A 17,876-nucleotide genomic window follows, 5' to 3' on the forward strand; every position below is an offset into this window, starting at 1 on the left:
ATATATATATATATATATGTATGTGTGTGCACATGTGTGTAGCAAATCGAGTATATTCTCAATATGTATTTCCAAGATAATGGGTGTTTTTACTTCTCTGGGTATGGGTATGTTACTAAACCTCAAGGAATTAGCCCCACTGTCTGTAATCAGTCCAGTGTAGTTCTGGTCTCATTGGCAATGACATGCCCAGTAGCCCCTGCCCCTAGATTGGGGTCTCTCTAATTACATGACAGCCCAGGGGCAAAATGCTGTTTTCTAGTATCATTCACTTAAAAAAAAAAAAAAAAGCCTATCATTTTTTCCAGTTAGCTCAGGACTATTAGATAACTTAAAATCTTTCCCAGACTTATTTTTGAGCAATAAGTTTTAAAATTTAAGTCATAGGTACTAACTTGCTTAGGTGGGATATTTGAGTTCATAGATAATAGACTTTCTAGCCTTGTCTTCTAAGAAGAGCAGCAGACCAACAGAGTTAGGAAAGGATGTGGGTGTTTGTTTGGCAAATAAGAACAGGAGTCCCATTTGACAGCACTGAGGAGCAGAGAGGCATGCAGGCACTCAGTTGTCTCTGAATTGAGCGTGGTCTCTTTTGTTTAATGTAAATAAAAATGCAGGAAAAGTTATTAAAATGTATTTGTTCAGACATAGAGTAGAATTTGCATTTTCTAATTACAGAAAACCATTTAGCTTCTCTGACAGTTAACTAATTCTTATCATTCCCCAGTTCCAGTGTGTAAAGAACCTTTCAGTAAGAAACAGGTCAAAGTGTTTTAGTTGAGCATTTTGTACATGGGACAGGAAATCTTAAATACCTGTTTAAAGAGTGTTTTTTTCCACTGGTTAGTATTTGTGAACATGGGAGTGTTCATATTACTTTAGATATAATAGATCTAAATAATAGATATTATATATAATAGTCTACACAAACCTGTTGTATTTTACAGTAGGCTGTTCCTTTACCGTAGATGGATTGAAACTTCGGAAATTGATAATTTTGAATTTCTAAAATATAACTATTTATTTGAAAGAAACCACTGAAAGTATTCAGGAAACTGTAACAAAGGAAAATACTTTTTTATAAGGTAGATAAGTGAATACAAGTAATATATTCTTGATCTTTAACTTGTAATACTTTTTTGAAATACATTTTGAATTTAGATTACTTGAAACAGTGTAGAAGTAAGTGGGAGAATAGAGGAAGCACTGATCAGATTCTGCTGGTGTGTATAGCTTTTTGTCTTACCTGTTTCATCTGATATTTCACGTTTTCTTTAATATTTTCAATTAAAGGTAGGAGCATTGCTTTTCGCGGTGAACGAGGCAATGATGAGTCACCCATCGAAATGATTAAAGTATCTCATTTAAAGTAAGTATGAGCCAAAAAAAAAAAAATCTGTGGTGTTACCACAATGGGATCTTAAAGATTTTTTTTTAATCTTTAAGAATGAGAATATGCTGGAATGCATATAGAGTTTCTTATAGTAAATCAAGCTATGCAGCCATCTCAAGAAAATATTTTAATCACAAAATTAATTAAACTATTGCTTTTAATTTCTACTTAAAAAGATAACTTTTCTATGAATCTTAATATCTCATTTGATTGGTAAAACCAGTAATCCTATTTTTTCTCCTATAGCTATATTGATCTAAATGCCTGTCACCCACAAGGAAAATGTTATTTGTCACCTAATGAAATTCTTATGCATTTCTATCCCAACATGGGTTTCTTGAGTCAAAGAACTGATTTTCTTTGTTTATAATTTAGACCTATTTAAATTTCAGTAAGTTTTGAGTTTTTCATTCCAAGGGAAATACATGTAAAGTAAGACTATTAAACATAGAGACTGAATGAAGACCAATCAGAAGAACAAAGAAAGGAGGAGTAAGCTCTTTAAAATAGTTTTCCAAATTTCTTTAGCTTTTCTGGAATCTTTTTATTTCCACATAAATTTTAGAATCAGCTTATCAGTGTTACCAAAAAAGCTTCCTGGGATTTTGATTGAGATTGCACTTAATCCAGGGATCCCTGGGTGGCGCAGCAGTTTAGCGCCTGCCTTTGGCCCAGGGCATGATCCTGGAGACCCGGGATCGAATCCCACGTCGGGCTCCCGGTGCATGGAGCCTGCTTCTCCCTCTGCCTGTGTCTCTGCCTCTCTCTCTCTCTCTCTGTGACTATCATAAATAAATGAATGAATGAATGAATGATTGCACTTAATCCATAGATCAATGTGGGAAAGAATTGATATCCTAATAAGTTCTGTGATTCATGAACATGGTGTATCTCTCCACTTATTTCTTAGTTGTCAGTCTTAAAGTGTTACACATCATTTGCTAATTTTTTTTTCTTCAATACTATTATACATGTATTTTTTTTCTCTTTTTAATTTCAGTTACCAATTATTCATTACTGGCATAGTGAAATAGTTAATTTTTTAATATTGACTTCGTGACCATTCTAACTTAATTATTATTTCTAGTAGCTTTTTAGTTGGTTCTTTAGTTTTTTCTATATAGACATTCCATGTTGTTTGCCAGTAATGACTCAGCTACATCTTTGTTTTCTGGACTGTGGGCTTTTTTTTCCTCCTTGCTTTACTGTAATGAGTAGGACTCCCAGTACAATGTAGCATAGAATGACGAGAGCTGACATCTTTGTTCTGTTTCTGGATCTTAAGGCAAAAGTGTTCAGTCTTTCAACATTAAATATGTTAGTTATAGATTTTTTGTAGGTGACCTTTATTACATTGAGGAAGTTTTCTATTCCTAGTTTACTAAAACTTTGTATCATTGAGTAGGTGATGGATTTTGTCAGATGATTTTTCTGCATTTAGGGACATCATCATAATGAGGGATTTTGTTTTAAGGCAGCTAATATGGTGAATTACATTGATTTTTTTGTTAAACCAACTTTATATCTCTGGCATAAATTCTTCTCGGTCATGGTATATTACTGGATTTGACTTGCTAATATTTTATTACATCTGTGCTCATGAAGCATATTGATCTAGTTTTCATGTAATATCTTTGTCTGGTTTTGGAAATCATAACTACCAATCAATTTCCATAGGATATTTATAGATACATTATTTAATTTCAGAATATTTAGGGGTTCTTCAGATATCTTTCTGTTAATTCATGATTTCCATTAGAATCAGAGAGCACATTTTATATTACTTTAGTTCTTTTAAATTTAATGTGGTTGTTATATGGCCCAGACTACGGTCTTAGTGAGTGTTCCATATTGCACTTTTGAAGATTGTGTTTTCTGCTCTCATTGATTAGAATAATCCATAAATGTCAGTTCATATTGGTTGGTAGTTATTTAGGTTTCATATTCATACTGATTTTCTGCCTGCTTTTCTATTACTGACAGGTGAGTGTTGAAATAAACATTGTTTTGTGTTTATTTCTCTCTTGAAGAGCTCATGTTCTTGCTTTTGGGATTTTAAAGCTCTGTTATTAGTTACATACATATCTGGTATTGTTATCTCCTCTTGACTGATTTCTTTATCATTGTGAAATACCCTCTTTATTTTTGGTACTATTCTTTTATTCAGAAGTAAGTCAGATTTGTCTGATTTATATAGCCACTTAAGCTTTCTTTTGATTAATGTTTGCATAGTGTATCTTTTTCTTACCTTTTACTTGTGTCTTATCTATGTCTTTCTTTATAGTTAAAGTTGATATCTTCTAGAAAGCATCTGGTTGGGGCTTCTTTTTCTATTTGGTTATCTATGGTTCAAATTGCAGTGTTTAAATTATTCATATTGAACGTAATTATCATTGTGGCTTATGTTTAAATCTACCATCTTGCTAGTTATTTTCTGTTTTTAAATTTAAAATGAATTAATAAGGATAGTTTCTAATTTTTTAGACTTAATTTCTAATATGCAAAATGTCAGTTGTTATAAACACATAAACAAAAGTTCTTTGGGGGAGGTCCTTAATAATTTTTAAAAATGTAAGAATTCTGAGATTAGAGAGTTTAATTGCTCTGTTGCGCTATATGGACTCCAGTCTCTTCTGTTTCCGGTCATTCTTGACTCTCATATGCCTGCTAAATTAATACATCTAAAACAAATCACATTATCCCCCACTACTTTAAAACCTTCTATGATCCACTATACTCTGTAGAATAAATCTGTATATAACCTAGCATGGCATATTTGGGTGTTTTAGGTCTTTAATAATGTGATCCAAAATTCACATTTTGATCTTCTTTCTCATGATGATTGCTCTTGCATGCCCTTCATGTCAGGTAGTATGTTCCCCCCCACTCTGTGTCCTTTCTTATCTTGGCCATTTGTCACATTTGTTACACTGCCTAGAATGCCATTGCCTAGTTGTCAAAATAAATCTCCTCTTTCATAGTTAATCTTTGTAGCATTCACCAGATTCTGTCTTATATTAGTTATTTACATATAAGCCATTAGATGGCTTCATGTTAGATATAATAAAAAATGTAACATATTATATTGCCTTTGTGTAATCCGTAAGGGTGTATAAAATCCTTCCATGTGTGCTATCCTCTCTCCCCCCTTTTTAGCATTTAGTGAGGGGGGTAAGACAGATGTTATTAACATCATTATAAAGATAAGTAGAATAAAACTCAAAGAGACCCCTGGGTGACTTAGCGATTAACCATCTGCCTTCAGCCCAGGGTGTGGTCTCGGAGTCCCACATCAGGCTCCCCTCAAGGACTCCCTGTGTCTCTGCTTCTCTCTCTGTGTCTCTCATGAATAAGTAAATAACATCTTAAAATAAATAAATACCTACATACATACATACATACATACATACATACATACATACATAAATAAATAAATAAATAAATAAATCTCAAAAAGAGTACATGGTTTATCTGAGGCTACAAAATTATCAAGTGGCAAACTTTGTCCTGAGCAAGAGAACCTAAGTGCTTTGATACTGAGTATAAGGATCTTCCTGCTCTGTGACATTTTCTCAGTGCTAGCATGATAGAAACTTTGCGAAAACCTTTACTTTTTCATTTAATTTTTACCATAGCCCTGCATACCAATTCATTGGGATAGGTGGTAATATTCTCATGTCATGTATGAGAAAATTAAGCCTTGGGAGAGTTACCATAAATTGGTAAATTGGTAAAATGTGAACTTGTGCCTTTCTTCATTCTTTCTTCTGACCTGGGCTCCTTGCTTAATTATGGCTATGTGGCTATCTAAGGTCATCTTAGGGCTTTACCTTCTTAATAACTATTAATGATGAGAACTAATGTTAATTTATATGACTTTTCTGATTTACTCAACCTTTTATTTGTATTACTTATGGTGAAAAGTTTTGCAAAACTTTTAGTAATTTTGTTTATTTTAGGCAGTATTTGGCAGTTGTATTCAAAGATAAACCCCTGGAGTTATGGGATGTTAGGACTTGTACCATTCTTAGAGAAATGTCCAAAAACTTCCCTGCAATAACTGCTTTGGTAAGTTACAATTGAAAAACTAGTTTATCCAGGCATGTTGTATATGTGGTCAATATTTTTCTTTAGCCTGAATTGAAATCATTACTGTTAATGTATTTTCTTGTTAAAAATGTGTGTTTAGAGAGGATGATCTAAGTCCATGGAGATAACTCTTATTTTCTTGGATTGGTTAAGCTAATATAGCATTAGTGCAGTTCCAATTAAAGTTTTATTCAGATATTTTGAAGAACATGATAAAGAGATCTGTGAAAGAATAAAAGGTCATAGTAGCTAACTCAGCCTTAAAAAAAGAGGAGGACAGCATTGGGAAAATGGTCTCACTTTATGGAGAAAAATACTGGATCTCTACCTAATACCATATTTAGAGGTAGGCTCTATGGGGTTAGAGACCTAAATGTAAAAATGTAAATCTATCAAATTCATAGTCAAAAATAGAAGAATATTTTTCTGTTTGGGGGGCAGAAAAGGACGTCAGGAGCTCAAACCAAAAGGCAAAAAAAGAAAAATGCATTTAATTACATCAAGATTGATGCTCTCTATCCAATGAAGGACACCAGTGTCAAAGTTAAATAGAAAGGACAAGTTGGAAAAAGAAATTTACCAATATCTAAAACCAGCAAAGGACTAACTAATCCTTGTAGAGGGCTAGGCTTACAGGCACTTGAAAAGACAGGAACACCAGTGGAAAGAGGGCCAAAGTACGTGAGCAGTTCACTTAGGAGAAACCTAAAAGGCCAATAGGCATATGAAGAAATGTTCAAAGTCATCAGTTTTTAGAGATGGGCAAAATAAACTAACCATGGTATAACTTTTAAACTAACGAAAACTGGGGAGCCAGATAGCATCAGTTGTGGGTGTAGTAGGTTGCAGGAATCCTTACCCACTGCTGGTAGGAATGCAGACCAGTGAGGTACTCTGCAGAGCAGACTGACAGCCCCCCTGGACAAACAGACTTTGCAGCCCCTGATCACAAAGGAGCTTCTCTGAAGATATGGACTGCAGTGTTGTTTGTCAGAGAGGTCAGACGCGCTCAAGGTGTTCTCTGCTGGGAGAACAGAGAGACTAAAAGTGGATGGATGCACTCGAGTACTGGGTAGCCTACAGAAACAGCAGAGATGGGACTTATGGGACTTATGTTGTACTCAATGAAAAGAGTTTAGGAACAGGGTGGGATGTGATTCCTATTATGTAAGTTGTGAATACACACGTGTGAAATAACTATCTGTGAAGAATTGATGCATATGAGAGATTATTGGATTGAATGCATTAAAATAGGTGGGAATATAAAAGAATAAATAAGAGATTTGAGGTAGATCTGTTGATGACAATGGACCATATTGGAGGAACATAAGCATCTCACCCTATGTATTTATGGGGGAGTGCTAGAAGTAGGGAAGAGAAGATATCATAATTGTATTTATTTTATTTTCATTTTGTAAAAAAAGAAGGCATCAGAGTTAGACCTTTTGGAAGTTTGCCATTAAACTCTTCTACCTTAAGCTCTCATTAAAGATTAGAGGTAGAAGGAGGTAGAGGGTAGATTATTAAAATATGCCTTAAGCACTAATTAGAATGCATTCATTCAGCCTTTCTATAAATAGATAATACCTAAGAACAAATTGTGAATTCATGTGCAGTAAAAAGTGATGCCCAACTGTTCCAGAAAGATTGTTTGATTGAAGTAAACTGAGCACTTATAGGTGTGTCCGTCTTTGCTTCTCAGGAATGGTCCCCATCTCACAACTTGAAGAGCCTGAGAAAGAAACAGTTGGCTACCCGAGAGGCCATGGCCCGCCAGACCGTGGTCTCAGACACAGAGCTGAGCATTGTGGAGTCTTCCGTGATCAGGTACAGAGTGCTGTTCCCTGCCTATCATTTGTGATAACCAGTGTCGTGGTAGGGAACTTGACAAGTGTCGTCCAAGGGCATCTATTGTACTCTCTTGTATTTCAGTGCATACTTGGAAGACTGAAGAGTTAATTTTATTATTTCATTGCTTAGTGTAGTCAATAACACATACAGTAGTATCCATATGCCAGTATCCATTAGCGATTGTGATCATTCTCACTACCCTTCTGTGCCCTAAACTTCAGCTTCTGAAATCCAAATGAATTTAGCATGAACATCTGGATAGTTCATATTGTCATTTATATATGCACCAAAGAAAATATATAGAGAATGCTAGATTTAGGGACTGTCTGCATCTCCATCCCCACCAATTTTAGAAATAAAAAAAACCTCAGAGAGAATGGTCAAGATAAGGCCTCTTTCTGTAACAGAAACAGTGAACAAATTTCTCGTGTAAAGTCTAGATGACTGCATTCCTCTGTATGGGGTAAATAACCTGTTGGGAGTAATTTGTGTTTTCCTATTATTAACTGAGCAAAGATTAGTGTCAGTGCTTTTTATTTTGGCAGATAGTTTTGGACTTCCTGTTAATGCATCTGTATATCTGTATTTGGGACAAATTAATTAATGTGTGTGTCACTCTAGGAAAAAGAAATAGCTTTACCTTATTCCTCTCTCTTCCAAAGCTTGTTGCAGGAGGCAGAAAGTAAATCTGAACTCAGTCAGAACATCTCTGCCCGGGAGCATTTTGTGTTTACCGATAATGATGGCCAAGTTTATCATCTCACAGTGGAAGGAAACTCAGTGAAAGATAGTGCTCGGATTCCACCAGATGTGAGTCCAGCTCTTCATTACATCTTCGTGAAGAGTTTGTCAGAGGTTTTGTTGATTCCATATCCACTGAAGCCATAGTTAAGTTGTGAAGCTCTTTCATGAAACTTTAAATAATAAACTTGACTATTTAAGGAGATATTTTCATTGATTAGACTTGTCCCATATTGCTAGAGAATAACATTGTAACTACTTAAATTAAATACTAACTATGTGCTACTTATTTTTTATCCCCTTAATAATCCATGAGGAAGGGATCCCTGGGTGGCGCAGCGGTTTAGCGCCTGCCTTTGGCCCAGGGCGCGATCCTGGAGACCCGAGATCGAATCCCACATCGGGCTCCCGGTGCATGGAGCCTGCTTCTCCCTCTGCCTATGTCTCTGCCTCTCTCTCTCTCGCTCTCTGTGTGACTATCATAAATAAATTTAAAAAAAATTTAAAAAAATTAAAAAATTTTGCCATTTTATCTATGACAAAACCAAGGGAGAATAAGTAACTTTCCTAGTGTTACCCCGCTTAGTGACATGGCAGTTGTAAACTCAGGTCTGTCTGTTTGATTCCAGTATCTCTCCTCTTTCCACTTGGAGGATTTGACTTACAGTCTAGCATCATTTTGGGGTAATAGTAATCAGGTTGTAAGTGCAATAGCATTATTAATATTTACTAATTTATATGTATCCTCCTAGGACCTTCTGAAATCCTCTGAGGTTCTATAGTTTGTAATTTGTGTCCATATGCATTTCATAGGTTGCATGAAAAGATAGATAAGAAAGTGTTTTTAAAAGATAGATAAGTGTTTTTGTTAACTAATACTGCTGTAATGGTTAAGTGGAGGCATGAAATGATTTCATGAAATATATCTATTTACTTAAAATTGTTACTTAAAAATAGACTGTTTTAGGAATGTCTGCATGGCTCAGTCAGTTGGGTGTCTGCCTTCTCAGGTCATGATCCTGGAGTCCCCTGATCAAGCCCTGCATTGGGCTCCCTGCTCAGTAGGGAGTCTGCTTTTCCCTTTCCCTCTGCTTTTTCCTCTACTAGTGTGCTCGCTCTCTCACTCTCTCTTACTCTCTCTCAAATAAATAAATAAAATATTTAAAAAATAAATAAAAGTAGACTGTTTTAGTTGAATGCCAAGCCCTATATTTTACAGGTGGCTCAGAGTCTTACAGGTTGCAGTCAGGATGGTGGCTAAGTTAGCCAGGATGGCTAACTCACATGGCCATTGCAAAGTAATGCTGGCTATTGATGACTGGCCTCAGTTCTTTCTCACAGGGACATCTCCCTAGGGCTGTCTGAGTGTCCTCACCCACGTGGCAGCTGGCTCCCTCCAGCGCAACTGATCCAAGAGAGAACACAAAGAAAGCTGCGATGTCTTTTAGGACCTAGTTTGAGAAATCACACTGTCATTTCCTCAGTGTGCTGATGGTTCACGAGTCAGTCCTGTTCGTTGTGGGAGGTGACTGCCAGGGCACATAAAAACCACAAGGCAGGATCAGTGGAGTCTCTTAGAGACTGGCTGCTGCCATGTCTTCCTTAGAAACAATGTGAGAAGAGGTGAGGCCATCAAACAACCTTCTCTGCTAAAAATGGAAACTAACATGTGAAAGTACTTTTCAAACCAGTTTCATTTTTACTATTACATAGAACAAGTCATACCTGATACTTAGTAACGTCTGTTTTGAACTTTCTTTAATTGTCACTAGTTTGAAAAGGTGAAAGTAATGCAAATGTGAAAGGTTGGTATTTGATCACAATAGGAAAAGTAACTAAATGTATAGAAAGAAAAAACTAAGCAGACATAGAGTTGCAGTATTATGTAGCTGTCATTTGGAAAATCAGTTTGCTGTCTTAATAATTCAGAGTTCCTCCTCTAGAACCCCAGAGAAGGCCCCTTCTGAACTCTTTTCTTGCCACTCACAGGCAGCTGTCTGTCTCTGATCACTTCACACTTGGGATTAGGATATAGACACAATCCAGTAATTTTTTGAGATGCCAGTTCCTCCTTACCCCAGAAAAAGTTTAAAACTTTTGGGCATTAGACCCTAGTTTTCCTTTTTATAAGATTTTCTTTCAGGATGGCAATTGTGCCTCACAGTTTTTAAGATTTTTTTTTTCTTTTTATGGAGGTCCGAAGTCTCTACTTGCCTGCCAGATCCTTTTATTCCACAGCTGGAAGGAACTTTCTCAAGGAGAGACCAGTCTGATACAGATCCAGCCTCCAGTGAAATTAGCACATATTTTAGAGCAGATTGGTTTTAGGGAAAGGGATTTGAGCAACTGCTGTATAATACGTGAAGAATTGGCTTTGATTCATTGTTTTTATTTTCTGTAACTTAAATATTTTCTAGGGACTGATCTATATAGATACATAGGCATAGGTTTTGTTTGCCTATTTTAATCCAATATTTATCTTACCCTCTTCTCAAATGTTTAATACTTTACATTTGCTTTGAGCTGAAACTTTCCCTCTCTCGATTTTTGGCCCACAAACTATAGAATGTATAAAAATGGTAAAAAGAAGAGGAAAGTTTGACATATTTTAAGTAGTTGACTGCTTTTATTCAGAAAACTGGAATAGTGGGAGAGAATGAATATTTCTGCTTTGCTGTCAGCCTTACTTCTGATCTTTTGAACATCATATTTTATATACAGGAACGTAACAGTGTCAACAAATAATACTCTATTGAGTTTTAGTCTTGGCTCTCTCCAGATTGTCGGAGCCACAGAGCAACTTTATGCCACATTCTCTGAAAGCACCTTGGTATCTGCATATGGCCTGTATACCATCAACTCTTAGGTAGAAAGATCTGGATTGCTTAATTATATAGTTGTATGAATATGTCACTTATAATTCTAAGCTGATTTCTGAGCTTATTTAAACTTTAATATTTTGATTTTTAGAAGGTAGAAAGTAAGATTATAAAATGTGAAAGTTTTTAAGACTAGAAAAAGTAAACTTGAAGGCAAATTTTTAAACATTCTGTTAATGATGTCAGGAAATAAGATCTTGAAGTGTGGCTTCATATCATACAGAATTCTATTTATTTAACATAGCTTTCTAAGATTTTTATCATTGAATTCTTTAAAATACTCATTTTTAATTCAGGTTTTTTTCTTTTATTTCTTGACTACCATTAGGATTTATGCAGTATTTGATGTATGGGCCAGTTTATAATAGTCAGTTTGGCCAACCTTGAGCTTTCCTGCCATGGGTAGCTTGAGAACTAAGCATGTAAATTTTTATTTTTATTTGGTTCTATAAATGCAAAAAAAAACAAGATTTCTTTTAATAAGTAGAGAAATAATTGAGAAATAATTGAGCAGTGATATTTTTTAATAGCAAACATGTATTGACTACTGTGTAGCCAGCATTGTTTTGAGCCCTTTCTTGTATAAATTTATTAATACTATTAGGAGCTCCTTACCTTTCATGAGCTTAACATACTTTTTTGATGATAAATCCGAGAGATGCAGGAAGATTAGGTAAATGTGCCACAAGCCACACAACATATGTGATGAAACTCAGATTTGAGCCCTGGCAACTGACTCTAGAGCCTAGGCTCCTAAGGTCTCTGTCACACTACCTCCATGGGTTTGTTAGAGCTCTAAGCTCCGTTCTCCCCCACCCCTTGGAGTTATTGCAATAGTGTTTCATTCTTACACTGAGGTTTCCCTATGGACCTTCTTTGCAAAGCTTTCTGTGAATTCAGATTGTGTACATGCCTTTATTTCTTTATCTTTTTTAAAGATTTTTATTCATTCATGCGAGACACAGAGGGAGGGAGGCAGAGACAGAGGCAGGCTCCTCACAGGGAGCCCAATGTAGTACTCCATCCCAGGACCGAGGATCACACCCTGTCAAAGGCAGACAGATGCTCAACCACTGAGCCACCCAGGTGTCCCTGTGCACATGGCTTTAATCTACAGTATCTCTTCACTGTCATTATTCTAGAAGGTTCAGTGAAGCTCTCGATCCTCTTTTCAGTAGAAAAATTGCTGCACAATTAATTATGAAACAGCTCTGGGACAGAAGGATTTATTCTTTTGCAGCAAGTGAGAAGTTGGGGACAAGAGCCCTCTAGAAAGGGTTTTCTTTCCTTCTCTTTACTTCTTTTAGTTTGCTTTCTTTAAGGTATTTTTTCCTCATACAACACCTCTTTATAAAATCAGTTCAGGTAACTTAATGTCTGTCAAACTGAAATCTTCATTGTTGAACTTGATAAGTTAGGTATTTCTTTAGTGTCCAGGGTCTCTTAGTATTTGATGGCATTCATACCAAAGCAAAACCATTTATAGTTAAGTTTTACTAAAATATCTTGACTATTTTATCACATTTATTAAGAAAAACATTTCTCTGCTATGATGTCCTATAAGTAGTAAAAAAAATATATATATGTTTGTATATTTATTGCTTTTGTTTTCTAGGGAAGTATGGGTAGTATTACCTGCATCGCTTGGAAAGGTGACACATTAGTTCTTGGAGATATGGATGGAAATTTAAATTTTTGGGATTTGAAAGGCAGAGTATCCAGGTATGATTCAAGAATGCAGTGTTATTTGGGGTACCTAGATGTTTCAGTCAGTTAAACATCTGACTCTTGGCTTCAGCTGAGGTCAATCTCAGGGTCCTGAGACTGAGCTCCATGTCAGACTCTGCTTTTCTCCCTCTCTCCCTCTCTCCCCACTCATGCTCATGCACTCTCTCTCTAAATAAATAAAATATGTATTTAAAAAAAAAGACTTCACTATTATTTGTTTTTTTTTAAAAAGTAGCTTCTTGATATGGTTCCATTGAAGGCTGTGACCTGCTAAAGTAGAATATTAAACATAACCAAGTATAGCTTGGACCCTTGGGTCTCTTGTCACTGAACTTGGGAGGAAAGGCGTTGAGTAGACTCTGGGTCATTAATAGGAGACACTTATCTGCAGGTGGCCCATGCAGAAATGCTGGGACATCATTCCAGTTGTCGTTAAAGGCCAGACCATTTCTGTCAAATGAGACCCTTGTTCCAGACAGTAAAGTGGTTCTCACGTCACCAGACCTTGTCAAAAGCAGACCTAGAAAGAGTCATTGGATAAACTTTCCAGTGACAAGATATTATCCTACTGTGTATTGATATTTTGTTTTGTTTGTTTACCACCCTCAGAGGAATACCTACACACCGAAGCTGGGTCAGGAAGATTCGTTTTGCTCCTGGTAAAGGAAACCAGAAATTGATAGCAATGTACAATGATGGTGCTGAAGTGTGGGATACTAAAGAGGTAGGCCTAGCTCCCTGATAAGACACTCAAACCAAGCTGCTGGTCACAGGAGCTCTATTTTTTTTCTTCCGTCTGATTTAGAAATGAAGCCCATATAATGGGTTTGACAAGCTTCTGAAAATAATTTTCTTGCTTTTAATGGTATCGCTGTCTTTGGGATCTTTAAAATATATCTGCATGTAGAAGATAGGTTGCCAAAACTGTTCAGTTTTAACTTACACTGGGTCTATGCCACTGGCATTGTCTCTGATAAACATCTTCCTTTTCTTTCTGAAAATGACCACAACAAAATTCACTTTTGAAGGTTCAGATGGTGAGCAGTTTAAGAAGTGGAAGGAATGTGACCTTTCGGATATTGGATGTGGACTGGTGTACGTCAGATAAAGTGATCCTGGCGTCAGATGATGGGTGTATCAGAGTCTTGGAGATGTCTATGAAGTCCACTTGTTTTAGAATGGATGAACAAGAGTTAACTGGTATGGAATGTCAATGAAAGGATCTGTGACACTTTCTTTATTTTGCACAGGCTGCTCTCTTCTGTTTCATTTCAGTCTTACTTTCTAACAATCTGAGTATAAGGAAATGGATTAACTTCAAGCTTGAGTGTTTTTACTGCTAAGATACTGGGCTCTGTTACTGCAAATGTCAATCATTATCTACTCCAGCTTGGCAAGTGCCCCTTCTTTGACCCTTTGCGGAGTGCTTTGTGGAAAGATCAGAGATATTTGCATAAAAATGATTCACTTAGAATTTAGGAGAACTCTGGTGCCTGGGTGACTTCCTTGGTTAAGCGTCTGCCTTCAGGTCAGGTCATGATCCCATGGTCCTGGGATTGAGCCCCACATGAGGCCCCCTGCTCTGTGGGGAGAGTGCCTGCCTCTCTCTCCTCTCTCTGCCCCACCCCTCTCCGGATCAGGAGTTCTCTCTCCCTTGCTCTTTCTCTCTCAAATGAATAAATAAAATCTTTAACAAAAAAAAAATAATAATAATAATTTAGAAGAACTCATCAGAGGACATGAATCTAGTGGTAAGGTGCTGCTGGCTTTTTAAGAATGAGCTTTTTATCTTTTGCAAGCATATATCACTGGGGGCGCCTGACTGGCTCAGCCAGAAGAGCGTGCAACTCTCCATCTCAGGGTTGTGCATTAGAGCCCCCCTATTGGTCGTAGAGATTACTTTAAAAAAAAAAAAGAAAAGGGCAAGCAGATATCATTAAAAAGTCACTTTGGAAAGTGTTCTGGGTATCATGAATTTTGATACCTATCTTAAGACTTCTTAAATGGCCAGTGAAAATAAAATTAGATGATTGCGCTGTTATATCTTTTCTGTAAGTTGTTTTAAGATTGGTTTTTTTACCAGAAAAAAGAATATTTTGATAACTATAACCTCATACGTGACTTTTTGAAAGCAAATGGGACTGTGAATGTGCCTGTCAATCAGTTTGAAAGGCTGCTTTTGTCTTATGAAATACAGTGTCCTCCATGCCAGACACTTGTGAATGGAGATACATTCTGACCCTAACTGGAGCAAATTAAGTATTCCCCAGGCATCCATTTGGTGTGCATTCCAGGCTGCTGAAAAATGTCTGAAGAGACTTACTTAATCCCTTACTGGACTTCAGCTTAAAACTGTCCACTCTGGGAACTGGCCATACCTTTGTAGGGTCAATCTTTGGTATATTCAGAGGCAGTAAGATTTTGAAAACCTGTGCTTTCACCTTGTGTTCGTGCTTGAGACACTCTCAGGTTGCTGTTGATGCTGGCTGGGCCCCCCCGGAAGTTATGTTAGGTGTGCGTTTTTTTTTTATTGTTGCCCCAGCCCTGCCTGGTGGCTTTGGTCCCACCGCTTCATCCTGTGTAACCCTAACTACCATCTCCTGAAGCCAGAAGTTGTATGTGGCTTTCTCATGTGTGTCCTTGAGATGCTCGCCAGCTCTGCAGAAGTGGCAGTGTCCCTTCTTTCCATAACAAAGTTATTAAGGAAATCGAGGGAACTTCAAAGGTCATTTCCTTTTAATTTAGCTACTAGATCTAGGTTAAAGAGGTGTGTAAATGTAATCAAAATCTTTGAAAAGCTTTCTATCACCTTTAATTTAAAATTTGAGTCTACCAAAGCCAACGTAGCTTTTCTTAAAGTGACTATAGAATTGGAGCCCATCATTAACACCATACTTGAATATCTGACCTACAGATAGATTTTAGGTTACATTTTCTTTTAAAGTTTTCCAAATAATAATAATAGTAATTCCTATCTAGTCTCTAGTGCTGCAGCCTCAACCAGAAAGGGAAAATTTTGAAATAGTAACAGGGAAAGGTCAGTATTGACCCTTAAACTCAGAATGTCATTCGATATATGTTAAAGAATAAAAACTGGTGGTAGTGTAAATATGGAGTTGCCAAAAAGATGTCTATATTTTTATCTGTAGTTACATGCAAATTTGGTCTTGGAAAAATACGTTGATAGATTTTTATTCTGGGGACTTACTGATAGGGGATGAAATCATTTTAGGTCATATGCAGTGATATATTTAATGAATTTTCTTTAATTCCCCTTAACAAGTAGAGAGTATCCAATATTGGTTCAGATCTGTCCATTTTCTTAGAATAGCTAAGTGGCCTACTTTCTGTCCCTATGCCCCATGTTTACATTTGTCTCAACCCTCCACGCCTCAGTGAAGGAGAAGGTCAGATAAATGTAGAAGATGAGGATCCCTGTTTTTGAGTTGGAGAACCCTTCTTGTCTGCTGCCTTGTCAGGGTCGTAAAACCACATAAAAATACTATAATGCTTTTTTTAGCAGCATCTAGAAGGAGTCCCAAGAGTGTAAGACTTTTTTAATAACATTGCAGTTTGATGTGGTTTCCACACACTTTAAATAGTATCAGCAGAGTGTTAGAGAGATTGTCCAGTCTGACTTCTCCCAGCTGCTCAGGCCACTGCCGAACAACTCGCTTTTCCTAAGGGAGATCACATAGAAGGAAACTTTCTACAATCAGATTACACACAAACCTTGCCTCTTCATCTGCCTCTGCTTTCTACTCATTTCCAGTGGTTTTCATTTGGGCTGTTTGGAAATGTGTCACAATGTGCAGGTGTGTGTGGGGGGGTGGTGGGAGTGGGGAGTCTAGGGTCCCTAAACAGCATGCAATGCATGGAACAACCTAGATAATGAAGAATGATCCTACCCAAAATGTCAGTAGTGTCCCTTGTCTCCCTTCTTTCCCCCTCATTGCATCACTGTAACAGCATGACCAAAGCAGAGTCCTCTCCTTCCCAGACTGCCTGCTCACCGTGCTATGTGCCACCTCCAAGTGGTGGAGGAGCAATTTTCCTACTGCTTTTTTCTTGGCTCTTCAGCTCCTCATTTTATGCATTGCTGTCCCATAGGTAGCCAGCAGTCTGGGCAAGTTTCTGTTTAGCATCTCAGATAGCTGTAGCCCAGACCAAGCAGAATGTGTGCAAGAGAAGTAGCAGTGATGCCAACTGCCTCTTCATTCTAATTGTAATTTCCAGAGGTGAATGAGCTCTTGCAGGTGAGTTTCTCCAGCTGTGAGATGATCACCTATTCATTTTTCATGGCTGATTATTTGCCTTTGAGAAGAAAGTTCTAAACTCATTTGAAGGAAAAAGAAAAAAAACTCATTTGAAGGTAGGAGGGAATAGAGTTCACTTTCAGCTGTTCATGCTCATTGGGATGCTGTCAACAATGTTTTGTTTTGGAAAAAATAACACATTTGTTTATAAAAATCAGATGTTTCCCTCAGTTTACTCTGGCCTTGGTGAATGTCTTGCTCGTGTTACATAATAACTCTGGAGTGCTGCTCTCTAAGAACATTCTCTTGTGTCTTTTCACTGTTCATTGATTAAGAAACTACACATAGCATGGAAGCTTTCTCTGTCTCTAAGCTTAATCTTTTAGTGTTAAGGTTTTATTCCCTTATGTTAGCTATTTCCAAGCATTTTTACTAATGCTAGCAGCCCCTACTGTCTAAAAGTGTTGAGGGCCAGCTTGAGAGCTGGAGTGTCCTGTGGTTGTCGTCTAGCAAGGATGAGGAGAGAGAGCTAAGTAAACCCACCTTTATCCTTTCCAGTGCTGGTTTTAATGGTTCTGTAGGTATGTGAGTCTCATTCTTCTTCCTTTTTTTTTTTTTTTAAGATTTTATTTATTTATTTGAGAGTGACAGAGCAAGCAGGGGGAGGGGGAGGGGGAGAAGCAGGCTCCCCACTGAGCAGGAAGCCCAATGTGGGGCTCCATCCTAGGACCCCAGGATCATGACCTGAGCCAAAGGCAGATGCTTAACCAACTGAGCCATGCAGGCACCCCAGTGAGTCTCATTCTTACCAGGTACCATTCCTCCCTTTATAACCTGGCTGTAAAAGATAAATGTGACTGAATGGAAAATTAAAAACAAAAAAAACAAAAAAAAACCAACACTTTCATAGCAGCTAAAACTATAAGCAAAGCTAAATAC

The 17,876-nt window shown here is 37.1% G+C and overlaps 1 protein-coding gene across 1 annotated transcript in view; it reads left to right on the forward strand.

Annotated features, from left to right (window-relative positions):
* The window catches only part of WDR11 (WD repeat domain 11), a 59,495-nt gene that overhangs the window by 28,506 nt on the left and 13,113 nt on the right, over positions 1–17,876 (forward strand). Inside the window, exons 13-19 of the mRNA XM_025994503.2 lie at positions 1,294–1,369; positions 5,353–5,461; positions 7,185–7,309; positions 7,996–8,143; positions 12,569–12,675; positions 13,291–13,405; positions 13,710–13,881. Coding sequence (XP_025850288.1) covers positions 1,294–1,369; positions 5,353–5,461; positions 7,185–7,309; positions 7,996–8,143; positions 12,569–12,675; positions 13,291–13,405; positions 13,710–13,881 — 852 coding nt within the window. The remainder of the gene's footprint in view (positions 1–1,293; positions 1,370–5,352; positions 5,462–7,184; positions 7,310–7,995; positions 8,144–12,568; positions 12,676–13,290; positions 13,406–13,709; positions 13,882–17,876) is intronic.

This window comes from Vulpes vulpes, chromosome 15 (genome assembly GCF_048418805.1).
Source record: "Vulpes vulpes isolate BD-2025 chromosome 15, VulVul3, whole genome shotgun sequence".
Classification (NCBI taxonomy): Eukaryota; Metazoa; Chordata; class Mammalia; order Carnivora; family Canidae; genus Vulpes; species Vulpes vulpes.